General features: G+C 47.1%; 1 protein-coding gene across 5 annotated transcripts in view; it reads right to left on the bottom strand.

The window, feature by feature from the left end:
• Positions 1-939: 939 nt before the first annotated feature.
• Positions 940-26,137, bottom strand: part of BRD2 (bromodomain containing 2) — a 36,957-nt gene continuing 11,759 nt past the window's right edge. For 3 of the 5 annotated variants that reach the window (XM_085618214.1, XM_085618064.1, XM_085618368.1), the window contains 7 exons: positions 22,000-22,365; positions 21,684-21,812; positions 20,199-20,405; positions 3,836-4,098; positions 3,338-3,660; positions 3,136-3,258; positions 940-2,564 (listed from right to left, as the gene is read on the bottom strand). In XM_085618214.1, the coding sequence (XP_085474340.1) occupies positions 2,437-2,564; positions 3,136-3,258; positions 3,338-3,660; positions 3,836-4,098; positions 20,199-20,405; positions 21,684-21,812; positions 22,000-22,365 (1,539 nt within the window). In that variant the 3' untranslated portion in view covers positions 940-2,436. The remainder of the gene's footprint in view (positions 2,565-3,135; positions 3,259-3,337; positions 3,661-3,835; positions 4,099-20,198; positions 20,406-21,683; positions 21,813-21,999; positions 22,366-26,137) is intronic. The other 2 variants (XM_085618290.1, XM_085618136.1) reach the window with 1 other exon arrangement.

The following is a 26,137-nucleotide window of genomic DNA, read 5'->3' as shown; positions in this document are numbered from 1 at the left end:
CGATGTTGATGGTTTTGGCTCTAAAACAGTCTTGTCTCGAACAGAGCCGGAAGGCTTGATCGGTTTCGTTGCCAGGCCAGAAGACGGAGGCATTCGAAACAAGTCTCTCGTGCTGACCATGGCACGAACCCTTGGGTTTATTGAGACCAGGTTTGGTGGGCAAAGGGGATTTTTTATTCACTGTCCCCGGTCATGCTGGATGTTTAGAACTGAAGGTCGATCTCGAGCAGAGTTTGATTCATGAATGGAGAGGGCTTCTTCCTCTTCCGTTGCTTCCATCTCCTCTCGTTTGGAACCCTCTCCGAAGATATCCGGGTTGTACTCCATGTTTTGTCCGATTGTCCCTTCATCGAACCCAACGATCTTAGTCTTTTCAGACTGAAATGATTATGACGCTTGTCAATCTTTCTCCTTGTGCTCCGGTGAAACGGTAGACTTTAAGAGTACGAAGGAATGGAAGTCAAAAGAAACAGCTAGGCCTGAAGGCCTCCTACGACGTTGTCTGGATCAAAGGAAGTTTTACCTTTTTTCGACATGCGGGAATAAAGTAACGCATACAAAACAGGGAGGGTACAGTAGGCTGTGCATCGAGGGGATCCGGAAAAACAGTCTAGAACCGCACCACTAACTACATTTGAACCAGATGGCAGAAAGAAAACTAACAAGGGAGTCGATGCCCATGCGAATGATCACCGAAAGGAGTTGCCGCCTTACCTCGTGACTGGTAAAGACTTCCTCGAAGAAAAACAACTTGCAAACATCAGGACCCAACACTAGATGGCAGGAGTATTGAAAGCTTGTGTTATCTACAGCACACATCCCTCGGACCTTTGTAGAACGATTTCATCTGCACATACAGGAAGGTTTGAAGCAACAAGATGGCTACACATCGAAGAATTTGACATAAATCCAAAGGACAGAGTTTAAAGAACACCAATGTGAATATTTGTTTTTTATTTATTTACACGTTTCAGAACTCAAGGGTTTTTAACAGAGAAAAGGAAAAAACACTGAAAGAGGGCAGGAAGAGACAGTAGAAAATAACTGTACAACATCTTTGAACATAAAATATACATCACCCTTTACGTTAAGAAACATGCTACGCGATTGCAGACTTGTAAATATATACATTTTCATAAAATCTCAAATCTACACCAGCCCGTGTCAACAAGAGCTTCTCTTCAGTTATTTTACATTATAAAACACTTTTCTTAAAATAAATTAAAAAAAAATCTTTAAGTAAGATCCGGTCATTCAACCCTATACCCTTTTTGTGCTGCCCCCTTTCATGTGACCCTTCCACAGAGGGTGAATTTGTTTGTCAAACACTGGTCCAGATTGCGTAGAGGACAATCCATTTAAAGTAACCCAACAAACACTGTAGCATATAGAAGCTGTGCTTGTCATAACCAACTCTGGATCATTCCGAGATCTTTAAAGAGAATGGCAAGCAATATTACAAATCAGACATAGTCTAAGTTGCCAAGCAACTCAGCTGCCTGGAAACAGGGATCTGCAGTGCTACTGGTTGCTTTTTGGGGGGGGGGGGGGGGGGGGGGCACCTGGGTGAATGGGCTGTTAAGTGTTACAGTACAAGAGAAAAGGAGGCACCGCATTCCTGTAATCTGAGTCACTCTGAACAAAGAATTCTGCTATAAAGACAGTTCAATATAGTACAAAGCTCGTTACAGAAAAAAAAACTTACTAAAACGTGGATCTTTCTTTCTCCAGAGCCTGAATTTAAGGTCACGGTTGAGAATTCAAAACACTAAAGGAATTAAGAAGTTGAAGGCCAAGAAATATTTACTCCAATCTGAAGCAGATGAGACATGAAGCTGAGAGGGAGCAGCAGGGCCACCTCCTGCTCCCTCAGGGCTTTGGTATACCATAACATACCAACGAACACGCTGGTGCGATGCAGTCTGCTTGGTGCTGTAAACAACCCTCAGAGATGCAAACCAAAGAATATAGGCTAAATCCTGCAGGAGCCTGCCAGAACCCAGTGTAATGAATGGTTCTCCCTCTCGTACTTAGCAGCTGAAGGGACCAAGCCTTATCCCCAAAACTGCTATGCCAGGGCTGATCATCACCGCTACTCAACTCCAGACAAAAATCTTCTGAAATCTACAACACTGCCCATCGCAAGTACCAGTAGAGCTCAAGCTGAGGATGTCCTTGGCAGGGTCGCATGGAAGTGCTCCACATGCTACTTCCTTGGATTCTTGCACACTCCAGTGAAAAATACTGCTTGAACCCATGTCCTGCAAACTCTTGATGCTCTGCATTTTAGGGAGCCCTGGATGAGACACTCAATGGTCCGCCCAGTTCTGAGGTTCTGTTCCGGCAGAACTCATCTGAACCGCAGCACCGATCTCTCCAAGAACTCAATAACTGCTCCTTGGCGGAAGGCTGCATCCACTGTCCACACCGCTCTGCTTAGCTGGAGTCAGAGTCACTGGTGTCAGAAGAGCTGGAGCTGCTGCTGCTAGAGGAGTCCGAACTGCTGCTGCTGGCACTGAGGCGAGAGACGGAGACTTGCTGTGCAGACTCCACCTTCTCATGTGCTGGGGAGGAGTGAAAGGGCAGAATGGTTACATGAGCTAATAGCCAAAATCAGCAGCAAGCTACTTGAAAGCATCATTAACCTAGGACACGAAGATTTTGCCAGGACAATTAAAAGATTTTCCAGATTAAACAAACCAGAACATTGCAACAAGCTAAAAGACTAAACTCATTCCAACCCACTTCTATTCACTCCATGCTCCCGTCCAGGCGACAACTTACACCAATCTCGCAATTAGTAGGTTACAAATTGCCCTCTTCCCAAACTTATACTCACTCCATCAAAGCAACAGTCCAGGAGTAACCACAAAGATGTATCCACGTCCCCAAAGTAAAACCTCAGCCTTGGGGGCAGAGAGCCCATACAAGCTCCCCAACTCTTCCAGCTCTTTTTAAACATTTCAAAAGTATGGAAAATAAATGGACACTGCAAAAACCAGCAGCTCTGACCAATATGGCTCATCCCACCTCAAACAGCACCATAAAGGTCTGCCTCCTCCTGAGTACCTGAACACTCTACCAGTGCTTTCAACTTCACAATCTCATATGGCCTTCACTCGAAATCAATGTTACCTTTTTTGGGAGGTTTCTTGGTAGAATTCAGCTGACCGCTTACATCCTGCAAACGCTTCTCCAACTCCCTCTTCTTTTCCAGGGCCAGCTCCTCCTTCGTTTTACCCACAGCCTTTTTTATTGCTGAGAACAAGAGGACAATCAGACTTTTGTTTTATACAGGCGCGGAGTTATGAGAACACTGAATGACCGAAGCACTCACCACCAGAGATGTCACTGTAGGGTTTGCGTGGCTTCTTGCGCAGGCAGGACATGACATACCGCTCCAGCTCCCGCAGCGTGGATGGCTTCAAGGTCTCGAAGTCAATCTCAATCTCCTCTGGGTTGGAGTCTCGCAGAGAGGGCTCTCTGGACTGGATAATGTGCACCACACGCCCCAGCTTCTCGCCCGGCAGCTTGTTGATGTCCAGACTCAGCTGCCGCTTCTCATCATAGGTCATTGGCTTACACTCCTCCTCTTCCTCAGAGTCATACATTGGAGGGGGCGGTAGAGGTGGCAGAGTCTTGGGAGCCTTCTTAGAGTTCCTGAAGAACAGAAAGAGAAGCAAAACTTTTAAAGGCTATACAAGTAAAACAGAGGTTTATAAAAGAGGGAGAAATGGTACTGAAAACACTTCTGGCCCAGTAAAGCTGCTTAGCTGGGTCTCCACACCCCCACCCATAACAGGCCCAAGTTCTAACATGTCATATCCGCACTCACTTGCTGCTGCTGGCAGAGGTGGTGGCGGTGCCACTGCTGCTAGGGGCACTGCCTCCCCCAGAAGATTTCTTGGAGGACTTCTTCGACTGAGACTGCTTGGACTTTACTGGCCTGCTGGGCTTATCTTCCTCATCTGCACCTCCTTTGCCTTTCCGTTTGTCAGATTTCTTCTTTTTCTTTTTCTCCTTTCGGTCTTTTTTCTTCTTTGGTTTAGCGATGGGGCCTTGTGAGAGGGCAGCCAACTGCTCGTGGACAGCCCGTAGCTGAAGCATAAACAGAGCACAACTTTAAACAAGAAGCATACCAGAAAGAAGATGCCATAGACGCATAGCAGGCTTCTAATACACAGAGCGATAGCAGGGACTTGTCCACTAAACCCCAAATGGAAGGCCACAGCTGCAGACTAGTAGCTACATTCACAGCATGGGCAGTGTCATATGGCAGCAGTATTGTCACAGCTGTAACTGAGCAATAGAGTACTAGGAGTAACTTTTCCATCACTGACAAAGTTGATTTCAAACAGAAAACCCAAACATGTTTATAAGTCCTGGTGATTTAAACTTTCATTAGGTAGTAGTTTAGCTCTAATCTGCCTTTTTCTCTGACACAATGATACAGTCCGAATCTAGATTGTCCTTAACAGAAAAATGCTGCACTCAGTATTACCACAACAATTACCCATGGATAGTATTTTATGAGTGTGCATGAAACTGGTCATCTTTAGTGTGTGTAGTTTTTGCTTAAAACTGTTTCGAGTCTTAAACTAACCATAATTAGATCAGTTCAACAATACAAGTGTATCGCCTTAAAACAGAAAGCATGCTTCAATGTACAATGACTGACATGTACGACTAACTATTCCCCATACAATGAGAAGCAGTTTGTCATGTCCAGGTACCCGGTTGTGTTGCTTGTATAGTAGTCATGTGGGGAACAGCCAACTAATCTTCTGAAGCGGAGCCATTACTGGAGAAGTGTGGCTCAATGATTAGAGCGGCAGACCCTGATGCAGAGGTCTAGCCCGGGACCAGGGTTCAAGTCCCTGCCTCGGCGGGTCTTGGGCTCAAAAATTCCACGGACCTGATAATTCTCGCCTCGGTGCCATTCCAATCATGAGTCCCACTCTGCAACTCTGGGCAATAGCTTGCTTAATCTCCACAACGGCCCTCACAACGCTAAGGATGCCTGGCCTCCACCTTGGGGGTGTCCAGGAGTGGACGCCTCACAGGGAAAGCCAGGATGGGTTCCACAGCGGTATTCGTACAAGCGCCTTGCGACCCTTGCGGGTGAGTAGTGCGCTATACAAGTATCAATTTACATTAGTCACTGCATCTTACATTCGTGGGTAGCGAAGGCCATCGTTTGGCAGCCTGAACAGAGAAAGCAGTTACATCCACTTTTGGAGATGGAGCAGGTAACAGACGATATCCGGGTCCTCAGATTTCAAGAGTTCCAGTGGTCTGTGGATGCAGCAGTGTGGCATGTCTCTAGGACTCCTGTAGACTGTCCATGCATTCTTGCATTAGACATGGGTAGCCGAACTCGAAGACCTCAGGTATCAAATCACTAGATTTTTGCTATCTGGGGTCTTTGTGTCCATGGGCCCTCCTCAATCAGACGCAGCGGTGCCAATTCTCCCAGCTCACTCCTCTGCATTAAACACCATCGCCCACTGCGCACTCAACACCTGACTGTACGACGACACAAGAGACCAATAAACCGCCTTCAGATGGACCAACTACTTCACCACTGGCAGAACACAACAGACTGGCCTGCCACCCAAGGAGATCCGTGGAGATCAAAGCTCATCACTCAGCACCACCCTCTTCAACATCTACATTACAGATTGGAAGCGTTGCAGATTCCACGTACTCAACATTTCCTAGGGGGGAGGACACCAAACTCATCCTCTCCCTCTCTAAAGATCCCACCACCAGGACAAACTTTCACCACTGCATGACTAGCGTTATGAACTGGATAAAGGACAACTGCCTCAAACTCAAGGACAAGATTTAAGTACAGATCTTCGGCAACCAGAACTTCCCTGGGTCGCCTCCTGGAGGCAGACAGAACTCTGCCTCACACCAACACCTATGGACCACACCAGAAACCTGGCAATATGCTGGGCTACGAACTCTACCCGAGATCCTCAGGTCAACGCAGTGACATCCTTATATTTCGTCATCCTGCACATGCTACGCAAGATCTTAATGTGGCTTCCCCAAAACGTCAGACGCACTATCACTCAGGCCCGGACCACCTGCCGACTGAACAATGGAACAGTCCTCTAACTCAGGAATCACAAAATACCTCCTCCAAAGATATCAAAACACCTAGTATGTCACAGCCACACTTGTCCTCCATCTCTCTCTATGATCACACATCCTCACACCTTCAAGAGCCCCCGATTCAGCAGAGATGCCAATTCATGCTGCTCAGCCACACCACTAAAGGGCCTTCACAACTCTAGACCAGCCTACATCAACCACCACCTAAGCTTTCACAAACTTGCCTACCTTTCACAAACCTTCCACTCAGGCTTCCCTAGCTTGCACCCTCCACATCTGCTGAAAAAGGGGCGGTGATTGCCTTTTCTACCATGCAGCCAGGGCATAGAACGACTGCTCCGTATACCGCCAGACCTCAGCTACTCTACCAGGTTCCCCCAAGATGCTCAATCAAGATCTTGTTCTTCGATTAAACTATTGGGTCTGCCAGTGCCTGGCTACCTTAAAGGTGACCAGCAGCCCTCTACAAAACAACTGACTGCTTTGTGTCAGATGTGACAATTGTTCCTGGTGACAAGGCCCAGCCTGCAAGGGAGCTTCTGCTGCGGGCTACTTGACATTTAGTAGTGTGGAGTACCAGGGCGGTTTCACCAAGTGGGGGGCTACGACAAGTTTGATGACTCCTGCACTTACAGCACACCAATAGGAAGGAATGGGGAGGCGGAAAAGTGCAAGCTAGATTCATATGCGTTAACATAGATTGCCATCTGGTGTTGGGCTCGGATGTTTGCACTGTTTTTCTTCGAAGAAGTCTTCATAGTCACGAGGTAAGGGACTCCTTACAATGATAGTGCGCATGGGCATAGACTCCATCCCCAGATTATTTTCGTCACAAAGGGGGAGGATGGGACTTAGTAAGAATAGAAAAGGGTGTTCACGTGTGTTGTATCTAAGTAAGATAATACTGCAGCAGAAAAGGTACCCAGGGAGGCGGGTGGGTGCATATGGATCTACAGCTCTACATGCCAAGAACAGATGCATACTGGGTAAGTAGCATTTTCCATTTGAGGCATATGAGCTGTAGATGATATGCGTTAGCATAGACTATACAGCAGTAACCTTCCCAACGGTGGCTGAGCTGTATCTGTTGCAGTAGTTTGAAAAAGTGTTCTTAAGACAGCCTGGCCTAACACTAGCTTCCTGTTTTGCATGCACATCTACACAGTAGAGTTTTGTGAATGTGTGAGGTGTAGACCAAGTTGCAGCTTTGCAGATGTTATCTAAGGTATATTACCTAAGAATGCCATAGAAGCCCCTAGCCTGCGTGTGGAATGCCCTCTAAGGAGAATAATGAATGTGCGTTCAGCTTTGATGTAGCATAGTTGGATGCATTTAACTATCCATCGTGCAATACCAGTTTTTGTAATTGGATGGCCCTTATGCGGTGGTGAAAAAGCAACAACGTTATTTGGTTTTTCTAAAATATTTTTCATTCAATGTAGTAAAGTATTGCTCTTTAAACATCTAGTATGTGAAGAGCACGTTCTGCCACAGAGTCTGGTTGAGGGAAAAACACTGGTAGCTCAACAGACTGATTGAGGTGAAAGGCAGAAACAACTTTAGGTAAAAATTTTGGATTAGCCCAAGAACCACTTTGTTGTGATGAATTTGCAAAAATAGTTCTTGTACGGTTAGTGCCTGGAGCACCTCAATTCTTCCAAGATGTGATGGCTATAAGGAAGGCTACCTTCCATGTGAGGAACTGCAGTTCACATTTGTGCATAGGTTCAAACGGTGGACCTATGAGTCTTGTAAGGACAATATTAAGGTTCCAAACTGGAGAGGGTGGAACTCTAGGGGGAATGATTCATTTGAGCCCTTCCATAAATGCTTTGATATTGGGCATTCCAAACAAGGACTAGGTGTCCGTTTTTTAGATAAGCAGCTATTGCAGCGAGATGCAATCGTATAGATGTGTATGCTACGTTACAGCGTTGTAGGTGTAAAAGATAGCAAATTATGTTTTGAATAGAAGCATCTACTGGATTGATTTGATTGTACAGTAAATTACAAATAGTTTCAACTGTGCTGCATAGCATGCTCTTGTGGTAGGACGTCTAGCCTCTTTAAAGGCGTTCATAAAAGTCTGGCCGGAGATTACGGTAGTCAAACTCTATGATTTCAGGTGCCAGATCACAAGATTGACTTGATTGGAATCTAGGGGTCTTATCTCTCCATTGTTCTGAGTGAGAATCTTGGGTGAGAGGTAGTTTTTGATTAGGAACTACAGATTGCTCTAACAGGGTTGTGAACCACGGTTGGCGAGCCCATTTGGGAGCAACCATGATAATTTTGAGTGAATGCTGTTGGAGATTCCGAACCACTAATGGAATGAGCGGGTGAGGCGGAAAAGCGTAAGCAAATGGTCCAGGCCAGTTCATCCATAGGCACTGCCTTTGGACAATGGGTGTGGATACGTGGACGCCAAGTTTGGGCATTTTGCGTTCTGGTGTGTGGCGAACAGATCTATTTCTGGGTAGCCCCACATTTGAAAGAATGGAAGGAGAACCTGGAGGATGTAACTCCCATTCGTGGATCTGTGGTCGCTGACAACTGAGCAGATCTGCAATCTGATTGTCTATTCCTGGAAGGTGTTCCGCAAGGAGATGTATCTTTTAAGGAATGGCCAATTTCCATATGCTTTGAGCTAGACGTGAGTTGTACAGAGTGTGTACCTCCTTGCTTTTGAATATAGTGCATTGCGGTCATGTGGTCTGTACGTCCTAGGACAGCTTTGTCTAGTAGATGGACTTGAAAGGCTTTTAATGCTAGAAAAATTACCAGATGTTCCAGGTGGTTTGTGTGGAACTGTTTTTGTTGTGGAGTCCACATGCCCTGAATGGTATGATTTTGTAGATGAGCTTCCAAGCTGGTGAGCGATGCTTCTGCTGTTAGCACCATCTGGGGAACCGGGTTGAGGAACGGCCACCCTTTGGAAATGTTTTGTGTGTTCAACCACTGCAAAGAACGATGGGTGGGGCTGTCTACCAACACCAGATCTGTCAACTAGCCTTGAGCCTGGTTCCACAGACGTGCCAAGCATTCTTGTAGAGGACGCATTTGGAGTCTTGCACAAGGGACTATTAGAATGCAAGAGGCCATCATTCCAATTAATTGCATGAACACTCGAGCTGGTAGTGAGTGTTGAGGTTGAAATTGTGATATTAGAGCTTGTATGTTGCGTATCCTGACTGGGTTAGGGTATGCTAGAGCTTTGCAAGTGTCTATTGTAGCTCCTAGATATACTTGTGTGTTGCGACGGTTGGAGGTGGGACTTTGGTGAGGTTTTCTATGAATCCCAAACGACTGAATTGTTTTGTGGGTGTATTGAACACAGCTTTGTTGCGATTTGCCTTTTATGAGCCAATCGTCCAGATAAGGAAACACGTGAATGTGTGGTCTTCTCAAGTGAGCTGCAACTACATGGTGAAAACTCTGGGTGCTGTGATTACCCCAAACTGGAGGACTTTGAACTGGTAGTGTTGACCGTCCACCACAAACCAGAGATTTCCTGTGAGCGGGGTAAATGGGAATGTGGAAGTAGGCGTCCTTTAGATCCAAAGTGGAAAAAAAGTCGCCTTGCTGAAATCAATGGGAGCACCTGTTGGAGGGTGACCATGTGGAAATGATTGGATTGAAATGTAGAGATTTAGCTGTCTGAGGTCCAGTATTGGTCTGAGAGAGCCATCCTTTTTTGGGATTTGAAAATAGAGCGAGTAAACCCCTGTGCCCTGATGAGCTATGGGGACTGGTTCCATTGCATGTTTTTGTAACCGGGAGAGAAATTCTTGCTTTAAGAGGGTGAGATGTTCTGAGGACATCGCACGATGTTTGGGAGGAATGTTTGGTGGAGTGGAGGCAAGTTCCAGGCAATAACCATATTGGATATAATAATTTGTCTAACCAATGTGTCTGCTGTGATGGAATTCCAGACAGGTAGAAACAGGGAGACATCCCCCGGCAACAGTGGAATGATGGGGGGGGGGGTGGGTGGGGGGGGGGGGGGATGCGGTAGTGGTGGGGAGTCACTGTTTGGTGGTAGGAGAAGTGTGGGTGAGTTACCTCTGGATGAGGATGATTGATTGGGGCTTTTACAAGACGAGGAGGTGTTTTCTGATGCAGTTATCTTTGAGGAACCCCTATAAAAGGAGTGACGAAAGGAGCCCTCATTAGGAGGGTAGTTGTAAAGCCCCCATGGATTTAGCAGTCTTGGTGTCTTTTTTCATTTTCTCCAAAAAAAGAAACGACTGTGGGGCCAAAAAGATGTTCTTGATCAAATGGCCGATTAAGTGAGGGTGAGATTTGAAGCCAAGCATGTCTGCGTAGCAAAACCCTGGTGTTTATGGCACACGAGGCTGTATCCGCTGCATCGAGGGCACATTTGATTGAAGTGTTTGTAATGAGCTTACCCTCTTGAATGAGGTTGTGAGCTTTAGCCTTGTATTGGTCTGGTAAGTGTTGCATCAGTTTTTCTAGCTCGTCATAGTGAGCTCTATCATAACGCGCCAGTGGAGCTTGTGCATTGGCAATACGCCAATGATTGGCAGCTTGAGATGCGATTCTGTTGATTGATGCATCTAAGTTTTGATTCCTTGTCAGGAGGAGGGGCGTCACCTGTTTGAGAATTTGCTCTTTTGAGTGCATTTGAAAAGTCAAGAGAATCTAAAAAGGTACCCGACCCCTGATGTAAATTGGGTCTGTAGGAGCGGCTTTATATTTTTTGTCTACCCTTGGTGTAAGTATTCTAGCTCTAACAGGGTCTTTGAATACCTTGTTGGTGTGTTTTGAGCATGGCCAAAGTATTTGTGTTTTTTGGGAGGGAGCTAAAGTTTCCACTAAGAAATCCTTGTCAATGGGATCAGTATGCAATTCCACCCCATGGTATTGAGCAGCTCTATTAATAAGCTGTGCAAAACCAATATTGTCATCGGGTGGGGATGGTCTGGAGGAATATAGATGGGGTCACTAGTATGATCCGGGTCCTTATCATAATCATCCCAGGGGTCTGAGTCCTGTGGAATGTTGTCCTCATCACCCCAATCCCAATAATTATCATCCTGTGGCACAGGTGAGAAATGTGATGGTGATGAGTTTGCTGGTGAAATTAGTAGATTTGGGTTAAAAGGGGGAGGAGAGGGAAATATGTATGGGGGAGAGGGGTTAGTACCCATGTCTTTTTTCTTAAGAGGTATAAGGTAGTCTTCAGGGAGATCCAGCTTCCGAGTTTCTTAGAAAGTATCAATATGCTACTGTTTTTGTTTCGGATTCAAAGATTCTTGTGGAGGAAGTTATTTGGATAGAAGTTTAAGAGGGCGTTCGTGCTTTTTAAGTTCAGTGCTCTTCGGTGCGGGATGTTTTGGCTGCGAAGGCTTGATTTTTCCCTTTTTCGGATACAAAGGCTTTTCTTTAGTTGGTTTCGGTTCCGAAGTTCTCTTTAATTTGTTTTGGTTCCAACGGTTTTGGTTTAGTCGGTGTCAGTTCCGAAGCTATTTGTTTCAGTGGTATCGGCTCTTTGGTTTATGGGAATCTTTTGGTGCCGAAGAGGTCTTCGGTGCCGACAGCAGTGCGTCAGGCTTAGCCATGTGTTTCGGTGCCGAAAATGTGGGTTCGGCACCTGCATGGGGTCGGCTCGATACCAAGCTGGAAGACTTGTCTTTATGTTTCATAGCCGGGCTCGAAGGTGGGGCGTCTGAAATGGTATCACAGTGTCAACCTAAGCCCGAAGGCGAAGGTGTAACTGGGGTCTTTTGTGTTTTGTGGGCGGTTGGGGCTTGTTACTCACAGTTCGTTGAGCCGGAGTGACCTTAGAGTCCTCTTCCATGTCAGAGTCGTCGGCTTCAGACACAGAAAGGAGTTCTTCGGCTCCGGGGTGGAATTCAGACTTCTCCGAAGATGTCTGGCACCGGATTAGTGCCACGACTCATCTCGGGACGTCGAGCCAGACAGTCACTTATCGTTTTCTTCGATTGGGATATCGACAGGCCTCACAGTTGGTTTCTTCGTGCTCCGGGGACAGGCAGCGGTTACAGACCTCGTGCAGGTATTTTTGTGAGAACTTAGAACCACACCCAGGGCATTTCTTAAATGGAGTCCATTCCATGGACTACTGGCGTGGTCGGCGCGTCTAGGCCTCACAGCCCGCGTCGATTGAAGTAGTTGGACTTTACGATGCGCGTCGAAAGGGAAAACACCGTCAAGTGGTAAGGATTGCACGTCTAAAAGGTTCGAAGATGATCCCTAACTGAAGCGGCGCAATACAAATTTGAGCCTGATGGCGGAAAAAACAACCTGGGGGATCGAGTCGATGCCCATGTGCACTATCATCGTAAGGAGGAGTCACCTACCTTGTGACTAGGAAGACTTCTTCGAAGAAAAACAAAGTGCAAACACCAGATGGCGATCTATGCTAACGCATATGATCTACAGCTCATATGCCTCGAACAGACCCTACACTAGTTTATCTATAGACTGTTGCCCATGGACAGTGATACCTGGGGGTGTAACTTGGGCATTTTGCATTTTCGGGGGTGGTAAATAGATTGAAGTGCCCCAGAGCAAAAAGTTCAACGGGGGACTTGTGGGTAGAGTCCTTACCCAGACTTGCTGATGCCCCTTGCTAAGCAGGTCTGTGAAGTCCAATTAGGTACTCCTCCATCAAGTGCATGTAGTGGCAGAGTGCTCATTGCCAGGTGTTCTATACCAATAAGGCGGAGCAGAGGGTCATCCAGTTTCTATAGGGAGTACGTGTCATGTTGTCCGTCTTAATGAGGACTACTTTGTCCTGAATACGCAGACGGAAAGCTTTAAAAAGGTGAGAGGAGGTAGTTGATTATGTGCAGCGCATGGCATCTGATAAGTATGCTGGTTTGTCCAAGTCGCAGTAAATATTGGCATTGGAGGTAATCTTTTCTTCCACAAACTCCTCACTCTACTTGCTGAACTACTCAGGGAGACACGATCAGTTTCTACATCTCTGCCCACTGGGTAGCATCATTCCGGGAGGAGGCTGACCGAGTTGAGCATCAACCAGTGGGTGGTGGCTCCTACAGGTACCCTCTTTCAGCAATGAGGTTCTTGCTCTCCTTGCCTGGCAAAACAGTGTCGCTCGTGGCCCGAGCAGAAGCCTAGGGTAGGTAGCTGGGGAAAGGGATAGTTTTTATCCTCAAACCGTGGCATTGCAACCCTATCCTTGACAGGTTCTTTACAGGGGTCTGTGACAGACTTGATCATGCCCTTTAACATGGAGAGGAACTGTACTGCCCTCACTGGTCTAACCGAGGTCTCCACTAGAAAGCAATCTCTCTTGGACTTGCATATCGTCTGAATCTCCTAGGAATCAACACCAAGTCGTCCCGCAAGCCATTGGTGGCCACCAGAGCAATCAATCATACGGGTCGGGGAATGGAAAGGGCTGCCTTCTCCTTAGGAAGAGCATGGGGAATCGTCTGGCAAATGTGATGCAAGAGGCGGTGGTGGAAGAGGAGCAAGTAATGGAAAGGGCTTGAGCCCTTCTTGTGCCTTTTGTGCTTTTAAGGGGTTCAGCGCATTTTGTGCTTTGAAGGGGCTCAAAATTCAGCTCTTCCTCAAATGGTAATGAACTTTTTGCGGCAAAGTCTCTGTAAGCTTCAGTGGAGGCAGCTTTGTAGGGATTTTTCTTTAGGAGGGATGCTAATGAAGGGTCTCTACTGCCTTGTGTCTGCTCTTCCAGGTGCAGTTGGAGGATGGGTTGCTCCAAGCCATTGAAGCCCCATGGGGGGGGGGGGGGGGATATCTGGGAGTCTTCAGGGGCTTGATGCTGAATCCTCTGCTATGGCCATCTTTTTTCTCGTCGATACCAGAGTTTTCAAAACTCTTAAAACAACTAGAAAACGTACAAGCCCACCTTATATGGCAGGAGTAAACAGCTTGTGTATCTACAGCAAGACAAGCTTCAAACGTATTGTTACAAACATGTAAGGAATATGCTACTTACCAGAATGCATCTGTTCTTGGCATGTAGAGCTGCAGATCTATACACTGTGCATAGATCGCCATCTGGTGTTGGGCCCGGATGTTTGCAGTTTGTTTTTCCTCTTGGAAAGTCTTTGGAAGTCACGAGTTCAGGGACTCCTCCTTTGGTTCGTATTGCGCATGGGCTTCGGCTCCATCCTCAGATTTTTTCGCCAGCAGGGAAAGATTGAGCGTAGTAGTAACAGTAAAGAAACCCATGTGTTTTGTATCTAAATAAGATAAACTGGAACGGATACAGGTAGCCGGGGAGGCGGGTGGGCGTGTATAGATCTGCAGCTCTACATGCCAAGAACAGATGCATACTGGTAAGTAGCATATTCCGTTCGAGGCATATGAGCTGCAGATTATACACTGTGCATAGATTATATAGCAGTACCCAACCCTAGCGGCGACCACCGGCATCCGTTGCAGTGGTTTGGAACAGTGTTTTTAGTACAGCCTGGCCCACACTAGCTTGTTGCTTGGTTTGCACATCTACACAGTAATGTTTTGTGAAAGTGTGCGGTGTTGACCAGGTCACTGCCTTGCAGATGTCATCTAGTGGTAGGTTTCCTAGAAAAGCCATAGAAGCCCCTATCTTCCTTGTAGAGTGGGCTTTAGGGGGAACAGATAGCATACGTTTTGCTTTGTGGTAGCAAATTTGTATGCATTTTACAATCCACCTAGCTATCCCGGATTTAGAAATAGGGTTGCCTTTATGTGGTGGAGAGAAGGAGACAAATAGCTGCTTTGGTTTCCTGAAAGGTCGTGTCCTTTGGATGTAGTAAAGTAAAGCCCCTTTAACATCCAGTGTGTGTAAAGCCCTTTCCACAACGGTTTGAGGTTGTGAGGAAAAGACTGGTAATTCTACCGACTGGTTTAGATGGAATGGAGAAATGACTTTGGGTAGAAATTTTGGGTTGGTGCGGAGTACAACCTTGTTGTGATGCATTTGGAGAAAAGGTTCCTGTATAGTGAGTGCTTGTATTTCACTAACCCTTCTGAGGGAAGTGATGGCCACTAGAAAAGCTGTTTTCCATGTGAGAAATTGGAGCTCACATTTATGTAATGGTTCAAAAGGGGGTCCCATTAACCTTGTGAGAACTATATTCAAGTTCCAGACAGGCCTTGATGGCAGGCACTGTTCTGTAAGCAAGCAGCAATTGCAGCGAGGTGTAACCGACTGGAAGTATATGCTAGGTTACACCTTTGTAGATGGAGTAAATAACATATGATGTGCTGTATGGACACATTTAAAGGATCGATTGTGTTGTGGCAGTAAACAACAAATCTTTTCCACTTTGCAGCATAGCATGCCCTAGTAGTAGGGCGTCTAGCTTCCCTGATAATATTCATGCAATGGGGGGAAGGTTAAGGTATCCGAATTCTAGGACCTAAGGAGCCAGATCGCAAGGTTAAGCTGAGCTGGGTCCGGTTGCCTGATCTCTCCATGGTTCTGGGTTAGGAGGCATGGTGAGAGGTGTAGCTTTTGGTGTGGTACTACTAAGAGTTCCAGCAGTGTGGTGTACCACGGTTGTCTGGCCCATGTTGGAGCTACTAGGATCAGTGTTAGGGAATGCTGTTGTAGCTTTCGCACCACTAATGGAATTAGTGGGAGAGGTGGAAAAGCGTATGCAAATTTGTTTGACCAGTTCATCCACATCGCATTGCCTTTGGACAATGGGTGTGGATATCTGGTGGCGAAGCTTGGGCATTTTTTGTTTTCGTGGGTGGCGAATAGGTCTGTGTGTGGATGCCCCCACTTCTGAAAGTTCCAACTCGTGGATCTGCTGCGTTTGTCTGCTGAGCAGATCTGAATGGTGTTTGACTCCTGGGACGTGTTGGGCCAGGGAAAGATTTTTTGTGGACTAGCCCATCTCCATATGCTCTGTGCCAATTGAGAGAGCTGTGGAGTGTGTGTGCCCCCGTTTTTGAATGTAGTACATGGCAGTCATGTTGTCTGTGCGAATGAGGACTGCCTTGCCTGAAATCTGCGTTTGGAAGGATTTTAGGGCGAGGAAGATTGCAGTAACTCCATATGGTTGATGTGGAGTAACTTCTGTTGCGGCATCCATGTACACTGTACTGTGAGATGTAACAGATGAGCTCCCCAGCCGGAGAGCGATGCGTCTGATGTTAGGATTATTTGTGGGACCGGGCCCAGGAACGGTCGACCTCTGGCAAGGTTTGTGGTGTTCCACCACTGCAGAGAGCGATGGGTGCGACCGTCTACCAACACCAGATCTGTCAGTTGCCCCTGGGCCTGGTTCCATTGGCGCGCTAAGCACTCTTAGAGTGGACGCATCTGGAGTCTTGCATGGGGTACTATGAAGATGCAAGAGGCCATCATCCCTATCAGTTGCATAAACACTCTTGCTGGGAGAGAGTGTTGACATATGAATTTTTGATGCAGAGCCTGTATATTTGCAATCCTGGCAGGATTGGGATAGGCTATGGCTTTTGAGGTGTCTATGGTGGCACCGAGGTATTGTTTTGTTTGTGATGGTACCAGGTGGGATTTTTGGTGGTTCACCGTGAAACCTAGCTGGTGAAGTAGTTGGATTGTAGCTGCAGTATGTTGCACACATTGTTCGTAGGACGTGGCTTTTATTAGCCAGTCGTCCAGATACGGGAAGACGTGAATGTGCGGTCTTCTGAGGTGTGCAGCCACTACTGCTAGGCAGTTGGTGAATACCCTTGGTGCTGTTGTTACCCCGACCGGGAGCACCTTGAACTGGTAGTGTTGCCCGTCCACCACAAATCTGAGGTACTTTCTGTGAGACTGGTGTACTGGGATGTGAAAGTATGCGTCTTTCAAGTCCAGAGTGGTGAGGAAATCGTTCTGGGAGAGGAGTGGAAGAACCTGTTGAAGGGTTACCATGTGAAAATGGTCTGAATGTATGCAAGTATTTAGAGTTCTGAGATCTAGGATAGGTCGTAGAGTCTAGTCTCTCTTTGGAATCAGAAAGTACAGGGAGTAGACCCCTAAATTTTGTTGATTTCTGGGGACCTGCACTATGGCACCTTTTGTCAGGAGGGAGATCACCTCCTGTTTTAGTAACGTAGCATGTTCTTGAGACATAGGGCGTTGCCTGGGTGGAATGTTGGGGGGGGGGGTAGATGTTAATTCTAGGCAATACCCTGAACGAATAATTTGGGTTACCCATCTGTCTGATTGTCTCCCAGACGTGAAGGAAATGCTGTTTTGTGCCCCCGACCGGAGTGGAATGGTCTGGAGGAAAGTCATTGGGCAGGAGGTGTGGCAGAGCGGGCGATATTTGTCTTGCCTCTGCCCTCATTATTATTGCCTCTGTATCCGCCTCTTTGATAACCCTTTGTGAAGGGGATTTGTAAGACGTGGATGCACTATCCGAGGAGTAGCCTCTGCCCGTGCCCCGAAAGGAAGAGCGGCGAAAAGAGCGCCTAGGAGTGTGTGACTGTAGGGCTCCCATGGATTTCCCCGTGTCAGTATCTTTTTTCATCTTTGAGGGCTTCATCAACTTTTGGGCCAAATAGATGATCTTGGTCGAAAGGGTGGTTTAATATAGAGGCTTGTACCTCAGGTTTAAAATCTGAAACTCTGAGCTAGGCATTGCGACGGAGAAGGACACTGGTGTTTATGGCCCTGGAGGCCGTGTCTGCTGCATCAAGGGCACAGCGTCTGGAGGTATTAGTTATTATTTTTCCCTCTTGGATCATTTCATTAGCCCCGTTCTTGTATTTTTCAGGGAGATGGTGCATGATGGTTTCTGACTCATCATAATGCGCCCTGTCGTATCTGGCCAATAGCGCTTGCGTGTTGGCGATACGCCATATGTTGGTGGCTTGTGACTCAGTGCGCTTCCCTGACACGTCTAGGAGCTTGGACTCTCAGGTGGTGGTGCTTCGCCTGACGCCTGAGAATTTGAGCGCTTCCTAGCTGTAGATACCACTAGGGAATCCAATGGTGCAGGGCCTTTAATGTATGAAGGGTCTGTGGGGGCGGCTTTGTATTTTCTCTCTATACGGGGGTTTAGGACCCTGGCCCTGACTGGGTCTTTAAAAACCTCCGGTGCATGTTTAATCACTCCCTTTAACATAGGTAGAATAGCAGTAGACCTATGTGCATTGTCAAAGGTGTCTAAGAGAAAATCCTCCTCCACTGGGTCAGTATGTAACTCCACCCCGTGGTAGTGTGCCGCCCTTTGTAACAGATGGTGAAAGCCTAAGGAATCTTCAGGTGGGGATGGCCTAGATGGGTAAAGGTCATCCTGTGGGACATCTGGGATGTCCGGATTGTTATAGTCGTCCCATGGGTCTGGAGATCCAGTAGGGGTGGGGTCTTGTGGCACATCTGCTGGATCATAATAAGGGTCTCCTAAATCGACTGGGACAGGAGACAAGGTTGGGGAATGATGAGGCCGGGGTGGGGAAGGCACTTTGAAAGGGGAGGTAGCAGTGTCCTTCCTCTTTGGAGGTGGAGCTGGTTTTTCCAAATGTCTCTTTTTTGAAGACAATGTCAAATGGCCAGTTTTTGGATCCTTGGTGAGTGTCTTTTGAAGAGGATCCGGTGTGAAAAGTTCTTGCAACACTGGTTGTTCGGTCGGCGCCGAAGTTTTCGGGGCCGACAGCTTTTTAGGCTCGTCCAAGGCGTGCTTCTTTGGGACCTCCGAATTTTTGGTCGGTGCCGAAGAAGGCTTCGGCACGGGAATGTCGGTGCCGAGGGCCTTGTGATGTTTGGTCGGCACCGGAAGGGCAGGTTTCGACACCGAAGGCTTTGGTACTGGGTTCGGTGTGGAGATGGAGGCCGATTTTTTCTTCGGTGCCGAAGGGTGTTTTTCGGTACCGCTGGTAGGACGGCTCGAGCCCGAGCTGCCGGAAGGCTTAATAGGCTTCTTTACCGGGCCCGAAGGTGGGGTGTGAGAAGCAGTATCCTTGGTCTTGCCTAGGCCCGAAGGCGAAGGTGTGACCGAAGCCTTTTTGGGCATCGGTGTGGGAGGGGGTATTGTACTCACGACCCTCTGCGCCGGGGTGATGTCCTCCACATCGGAGTCGGCGGCCTCGGAAGGCCCGAAGGCGAAGGTGTGACCGAAGCCTTTTTGGGCATCGGTGTGGGAGGGGGTATTGTACTCACGACCCTCTGCGCCGGGGTGATGTCCTCCACATCTGAGTCGTCGGCCTCAGAAGCACTAACGAGGTAGTCGTCCTCTTTGATGTTCTGCTGTCCCGGAGCTTCGACGTCGTCCCCGAAGATGTCGACTGGAGCGGAGGTCGAGGAGTGCGCCATGTTGCGTCTAGCCCGTCGATCTCGACTAGTCTTTTTAGAGCGAAAAGACTTGCAGGCGGGACAGTTTCGGGCCTCGTGCTCAGGGGAGAGGCAGAGGTTGGACACCTCATGAAGATCGGTGTGGGGAAACTTAGACCCACATCGAGGGCACTTCTTGAAGGGAGTTCTTTCCATCAGCCGAGACTGGAGCCGGAATAGGCCCGAAGGCCGCCGTCGACGACCGGAATCGAAGAAGTGCCGAAGAGAAGGTGAGTAAGATGATTTAGTATCTGAAGGAGCTCCATGAGCGAGGATTTTTGCGGCGATCGTTGAACTGGAAAGTTCGGAACCGGAGCGCGAAGTATTACATCCGAGCCCGATGGTGGAAAAAAACAATCTGAGGATGGAGCCGAAGCCCATGCGCAATACGAACCAAAGGAGGAGTCACCGAACTCGTGACTTCCAAAGACTTTCCAAGAGGAAAAACAAACTGCAAACATCCGGGTCCAACACCAGATGGCGATCTATGCACAGTGTATAATCTGCAGCTCATATGCCTCGAACCTTTAGTTTTGCAGAATAAACCTCTTCTGGATTCACATGCTTTGCAAGTCTGCCAACACAACAGTACCTTTGCTTCTGAACCTACTGGCAGAAAGACGATTCAGAGGATGGAGACTATATACTGGGCTTGCATTTGATGTCCTAGTGAGCGACAACCACAACCTATTGGGAGGGATGGAGAACCACACCATGCACACAATGTTCATGCTGCTAAATGTTCTGTTTCGCAGGCATATGACGACATGGCTAACACAGATTGTGGGAACAGGACTCTTACCTGCTCTTGAAGCTCAGCAAGGCGATTGGCACGCTCCTCCTCCGAGTCATCTGAGCTCTCGCTCTCCGACGAACTCTCAGTGCTGCTCTCACTAGAGGACTCTGATGAAGACTCTATCGCAACCATAGGAGGCTGTGAGGAGACAGCCAGTGGATTCAAGTCTATTGGCTCATCTGGCATCTTGGCATAGCGAAACTCAAACACATCCTGACGAGATAAAAAGGCAGGCATTAAGTGCACGCAAAAGGACTCCATCTGTAAGGAGGACCTGTAAGAAAGAAAGGTCTTTGGTGTAAACGTAAACCCATATCTTTTACTCTCTCAAAAGCATGAAGACTAAATTGGTGCTTAACTACAGCTACAACCTGCAAGGTATGGGCTGTGTACAACCCAGTAAACCCACCAAGGTAACACACCCACAAATCCACAAGACATACACTTTTTATAGGCGTCTCCCTATACTCTTCCTTCAGGCATATTAAAAGCCCAATTTGTATCGATTTCAACAGACTCAAAGCAGAGCTACAAGCTGCTCAGACGCGGGATACAATTGGACACGTGGTTCTTGATTCAAATGCAGCAGGGCACACCCCTGCACATAGATAACCTTGCTTATGTTTCACTGATGGGGTTTGGGCATCACAAGTGCAGCGTCACTTGGAAATATTGGCCACAGGACCTTAATGAAGGCCCTACTAGGAGACATGGGCCGCTGCTGCATGGCCATGGTCTACTCCTGATCAAACCACCTGGGGATTCCTTTTATCTGTTGAAATTTGCACTAGGTACGTTTGTAACAGATGTTAAGCTGCTACTTGCGATTTTCCAACTTTTAAAGTGTTGTATTTATTGCTGCCCTTTTAGATTATTTATTGTACACTTTTATGGCTTGCGCTGAGAAACTTCAATTTGACTTAAGACAAGTACCAACACTTATTGCCCTCTACTCTACTCAAGTAACACCATGGCGAAGACCTAGTTATAAGAGCCACCACACTCAAAGACCCAGGCGCACATTAAACAGGTGACCGAAGACCTGCGAGACCTTTAACACAGCCATCCACTCAACCTAAAGAGGAAAGAAAAATAAGGGATACACGAAAAAATAATAAAGGCCAACAAGAGGCTTAGGGACACGGAATAATGCAGAGCATGTGGATCCATAAGAGGATTCATGCTCCAAAACTGCCTGCCTCCCGTAACTATTTCCCCCATCCATTACTACCCAGTGGACTACTCCCTGCGCCCTCAAACTTCTCCCTCCAGCCATTACTACTCAGTTAACCCAACTGCCTGAAACACGCACAGCTCACAACTGCCTACATCTTCCCCATACCCAGTAAACAACTCCTTGCAGCCCTCACCGCCTGCCTCTACCCATTAAGACCCAGTGAACACAACTGCTTTCTGGAACCCTACCCCCAACACAGTGAATCCTGCAAACATCACCTCCACCCTTCACTCACATGCAGGGACCAAACATACCTGCAGCTTGCGAGCCATCGCCACCACGTCATGGTCCGGAGGGTTGTACTTGTAGCAGTTTGAGAACATTAGGCGGATGTGGGCAGCAAACTCCTGTGCATGGTGGTACTCGCGGTTTTCCATTTTCTTCTAAAGGAGACAAAAGGCAGAGGGTGAGAAGAGCACGCAAGAGAAAGAAGGGACATCTGGCGTCAGCAGGACAGAGCCCCGAGAGAATATACTGCTTATCCCACATCAGTTGGGCAGGGGAACCAGGGGCGAGGATGCAGTCAATAGCCAACAAGCAGAGGCTAAAGCAAGCAGTGCAACTCCTTACCTTGATCGTGCTGAGGTCCATGGGGAACTTGATGATGTCGTGGTAGTCGTGCAGCCCCAGAGCAGTGACGTCCACCGGCTTGTAGAAGGGCCAGGCGTAGGCAGCGTGCTTCTTGGACAGCAGCTCCTTCAGGATGCCGTTGCAGTACTTCAGCTGCTCCGTCAGCTTCACCTTCTTGGAGGTCTGATGCTGCTGCGAGTCCGGCAGGTCCTTCTTCGGGGGCTTGATGGGCCGCCCGCTCTCACGACGCGTCGGGATCTTGGCCGGCTTGGCTGCGATCGTCATGACGGGGGAGGAGTCTCGGCTTGTGATGATAGAGACAGTAGTAGGAGTCGTGGTGTCGGCCTTTCTTTTCACACCTTTCTTCTAGCACAAAGAAAACAATGACCACAGCGTCATTTCCAGGAAAGCTTGCACTACTGGTGAATTCAACAGACGAAGCATAATGCAACCAAAAAAACAATGTGATGGGTTAAATGCTCGAATTACTCTCCGCGGCCAGTGAGTACTGGCGTGGAAGGGCACAGATCGGCGCATGGCACTCGTGGCCTGGGGCAGCTCAAGCGAAATCGAAGCGCCGCGGCCGAGACACGTTCTATTCATTTCATCCTGCGCCTTTTATGCGGATAGCCTAATAAAGTCGACTTTTAAAAAAGATCCGTTCAGGCTCGTCTCAAAATAAAATGGTATTTGTCAGATATTTGCTCTTTAAAGGGTGTCCCAAAGGAAAAGTAGACGCGACTACAGCCTCCACGCCCCGCAACGGACAAGCTCCACTCAACGGCCCCGCAACCGACAGCCTCCACACTCGCCGGCCCCACAACGGACAGCCTCCACACTCACCGGCCCCGCAACGGACTGCCTCCAAACTCACCCACTCCCAGGAACCAGGTGGGTCTTGGCAAAATCATCTTGACGCAGGCCTTAAGATGAACATGTGAACACCTCACCGCAGCTCCCTAGCATACACAAAGGAACATTGGCTTCAAACTGCACCCAAGACTTCCCCAGATACATTCACAGGTACCCGCCCCCCCCCTCACTCTAAAGTGTGCTTTCATCAACCGGTCCTTGCCACTTACCCTTCCCAAGCAAGCTGAAAAGGATCGCATTAAAGCTATGCAAGCTGAAAAGGATCGCATTAAAGCTATGCTTGAGAGGAAGTACTATTGAAATTATCCACAATACAATAATGGGCGCTGTAGAATAGCCCATCTCGAATGTCCTTATTACAAGCAACTTGGAACGCCCCTAGGCACCGGTTATTAAGAAATTAGGCTGTTTAATTGCAATACGTAATTACAGCTGCAGTTTAAACAGAATTTGCTTTCCTTTTGATCAGCTTTTCTTAAATTAAGTGATCTAAAAGATAAATATTTACGCCAACACTTTTTTTGCATTCTGATCTGAAATTCTCCACAATTCTACATGTTCTGAGCTACTGCTTTTTAAGTCTTCCAGTAGGCGGATTCCTAGACTTATGCAGCAAATCACCGAGGCATTTACTTTTGCCCTATCCAGTCAGATTTTAGTTTTCATGTTTGCGCTCAACCTATCGCTTTCATCTGACCAAGCACTACACCAATGATTTGAGCTGTAAGGGAGCACTGATAGTTTAACCATGCATTAAAAGGAATAAATCCCCCCTACCCCCCCTGCTGTACATGATATGGATATTGTAAGTCACCAAGGAGTTACGTAAATTCGCATTAAGACCTCGCTCCACTATAGGATTATGGACCTCTTGGGATGACTTGCAATATCCTTGATGTACAATAGGGGGTCTTTTATCTCAAATAAACACACAACGGAGCCTGGCCCTTCAGGCAAACACACTGACCATGTGCGTTCGAAGGGCCGCTGACGCAGGAGTTGACTTCCCAACAAGGCCCGCTCTGCTCCCGTCGAATGCCTACTTTATCGCTACATTCAGTGCCAAAGATCCAGTCACCTCATCTCTTGCCGACAGCTGACCCACTGGGCAGCTCTTACAAGCAGCTGACCTCGCAAGGAGTGTCATCCACCAGATCCATGTGTGTAGCTTTCATTGCTACAGGACAGGACTGAAACACGCACACTCTCCCAACCGGGCATTACTGGAAACCTAAGAGCCAGCCCAAGCATTTGCAATCATTTGAAATGCAAAACAGTACACAAATAAAATACAAAAACAAGCACTCAAATACACAAAATGATTAAATGTTTTAGTTCACAATTTAAGAAAAATGCAAGTTTTAAAAGGGAGGCTGGAGATTTTCTAAATTCTATTGAGACCACTCTTCATCCATTATATACTGTTTCATGCACTTGCACTGCTCCCACGAATCAGTTTGAGATTAACTCAATGTTTTAGACTCCAATTTCACATTCCTTCACACAACACGGTTTCTCCATGTATAAGGGTTTTATTAATTTAATTTTCTAAGCAGTCGCGGATCCAGACTAGGCTTCACCGAACCCCAGGGGTCCCTGGACCACAGTTAGAATCACTGCTTCAGAGCACATCTTTAAAAAAAGCATATGTACATGCAAACTGGGTATGAATTATTAACTTACATCAAGTGCTCACATGGAACTCAATCACAATTTTAGCCTGCTGAATCAAAAGCAAGAGAAAAGGAGATAGAGATAAGTCACAAGTGCATTAGAACACACCGAGTGGCTCAATTATTGCCTTTCATCCAACTCAATTAAGTCACTCAGTTTCTCATTTTGATAATACAAAAGAAAACATACAAAAATATTTTATATAGATATTTAAACTGTATACGTACATCTCTCTCAACACATTTAGATTCAGTGAGTGGGGTTTGGGAAGAAAGTGATGGAGAAACCCCAAGTTACCATAACCAGACATATATATGTAACAATTAAGTGACTTGTAATTAAAAATGATTGGTATATACAGAGATGTCTGAAAATTCATTTCTTCATACAAAAAACATCAGCCAGATTGTTCTCTGGCGGAAACTCACCCCGAGACCGGAGTCGAAAGAACGCCAGTACATTCAACGAGTATTCTCAAACCATTCTCATGACCAAATTGGCATATTCCCATTCCCACCACGGAAGAACGTGGGTGGTCTTCCTTCAATCTGGATTGCTGAAGCCTAAAAGGGACATTTCTGCTGATCGGATCCAAATAGTCACACCTTCAATTGACAGGGACATTTGTTGTAAAGTCTTGTATTATTATAGCCCATGTAACAGGAGACCTTACAACAAATGCCCGCATTTTTAGCGTGACTAACCCAATTCAGCAATCATCTGCTCTCCCCCCCCTGGGTTTAATCCATTTTTAACCAAAACCAGTCCCAGGGTGCTTCTTTCCGGCTCATGAAGACCTGGCTTGGCAGGTCGGCTGGACTTTTCCTCCCAAGAGAAGCAGTGGCAAGACTAATTTGCATTTGGCTGGGTCTGAATTGGGATGGCAAAGTGAGCAAAAGAATGAGGATGGATTCCACCCAGATCTAATAGTGACTGGAGGGGAGTGTCTGAAAAGTTTCAGCTCTCCATCCATCATCTTATTGTTTACACTCATTTTTATGTCTGGTTATCGACATTTTACTTGGAGTTTCTCAATCACTTTCTTCCCAAACACCACTCGCTTAATCGAAATGTGTTAAGAGGTGCACAGAGTTAAAATATTACCTATATAACATTTTTCTATATTTTCTTTTGCATCATAATCAAAATAAATAACTCAGTTCGGTTGAATGGATTTGGATGAAAGGCAATAACTGGCCTACTCAATTTGTGTTATAATTAACTTGGGACAGATGTGTCCGGTCTCATCTCCTTTGCTCTTAACTGAATCCACACCGAATAAAATGCGATATGAAATGTTTTTTTTTTTAAATCGTTATATATGGACACGTGTTGCAAGTTGACTAACAGAAAATGTTTAAAGGGGGATTTCTTGGTGTATACATACAATGCACGGGTGAGGGACAGTTTCAGTGTGTGGTGGCAGAGTGCGCTTCAGGCGTAAACGAATGTGAGGTACAGCCAAAGCAGCCACCAGCCAGAAGGCGAGACTAAGAGTCCTAGATGGGACTGAATGTTTGAAGACAATGGCCGTAGCAGGTTGAAGTAAAGCCCTGGCGCCTAGGAACGGGGAAGCACGGGAACAAGGCAG

Source organism: Triturus cristatus, chromosome 1_1, assembly GCF_964204655.1.
Source record: "Triturus cristatus chromosome 1_1, aTriCri1.1, whole genome shotgun sequence".
NCBI classification, from domain to species: Eukaryota; Metazoa; Chordata; class Amphibia; order Caudata; family Salamandridae; genus Triturus; species Triturus cristatus.
The sequence above is the reverse complement of the archived record's forward strand: the minus strand, read 5'-3'. Positions and strand labels throughout refer to the sequence as shown.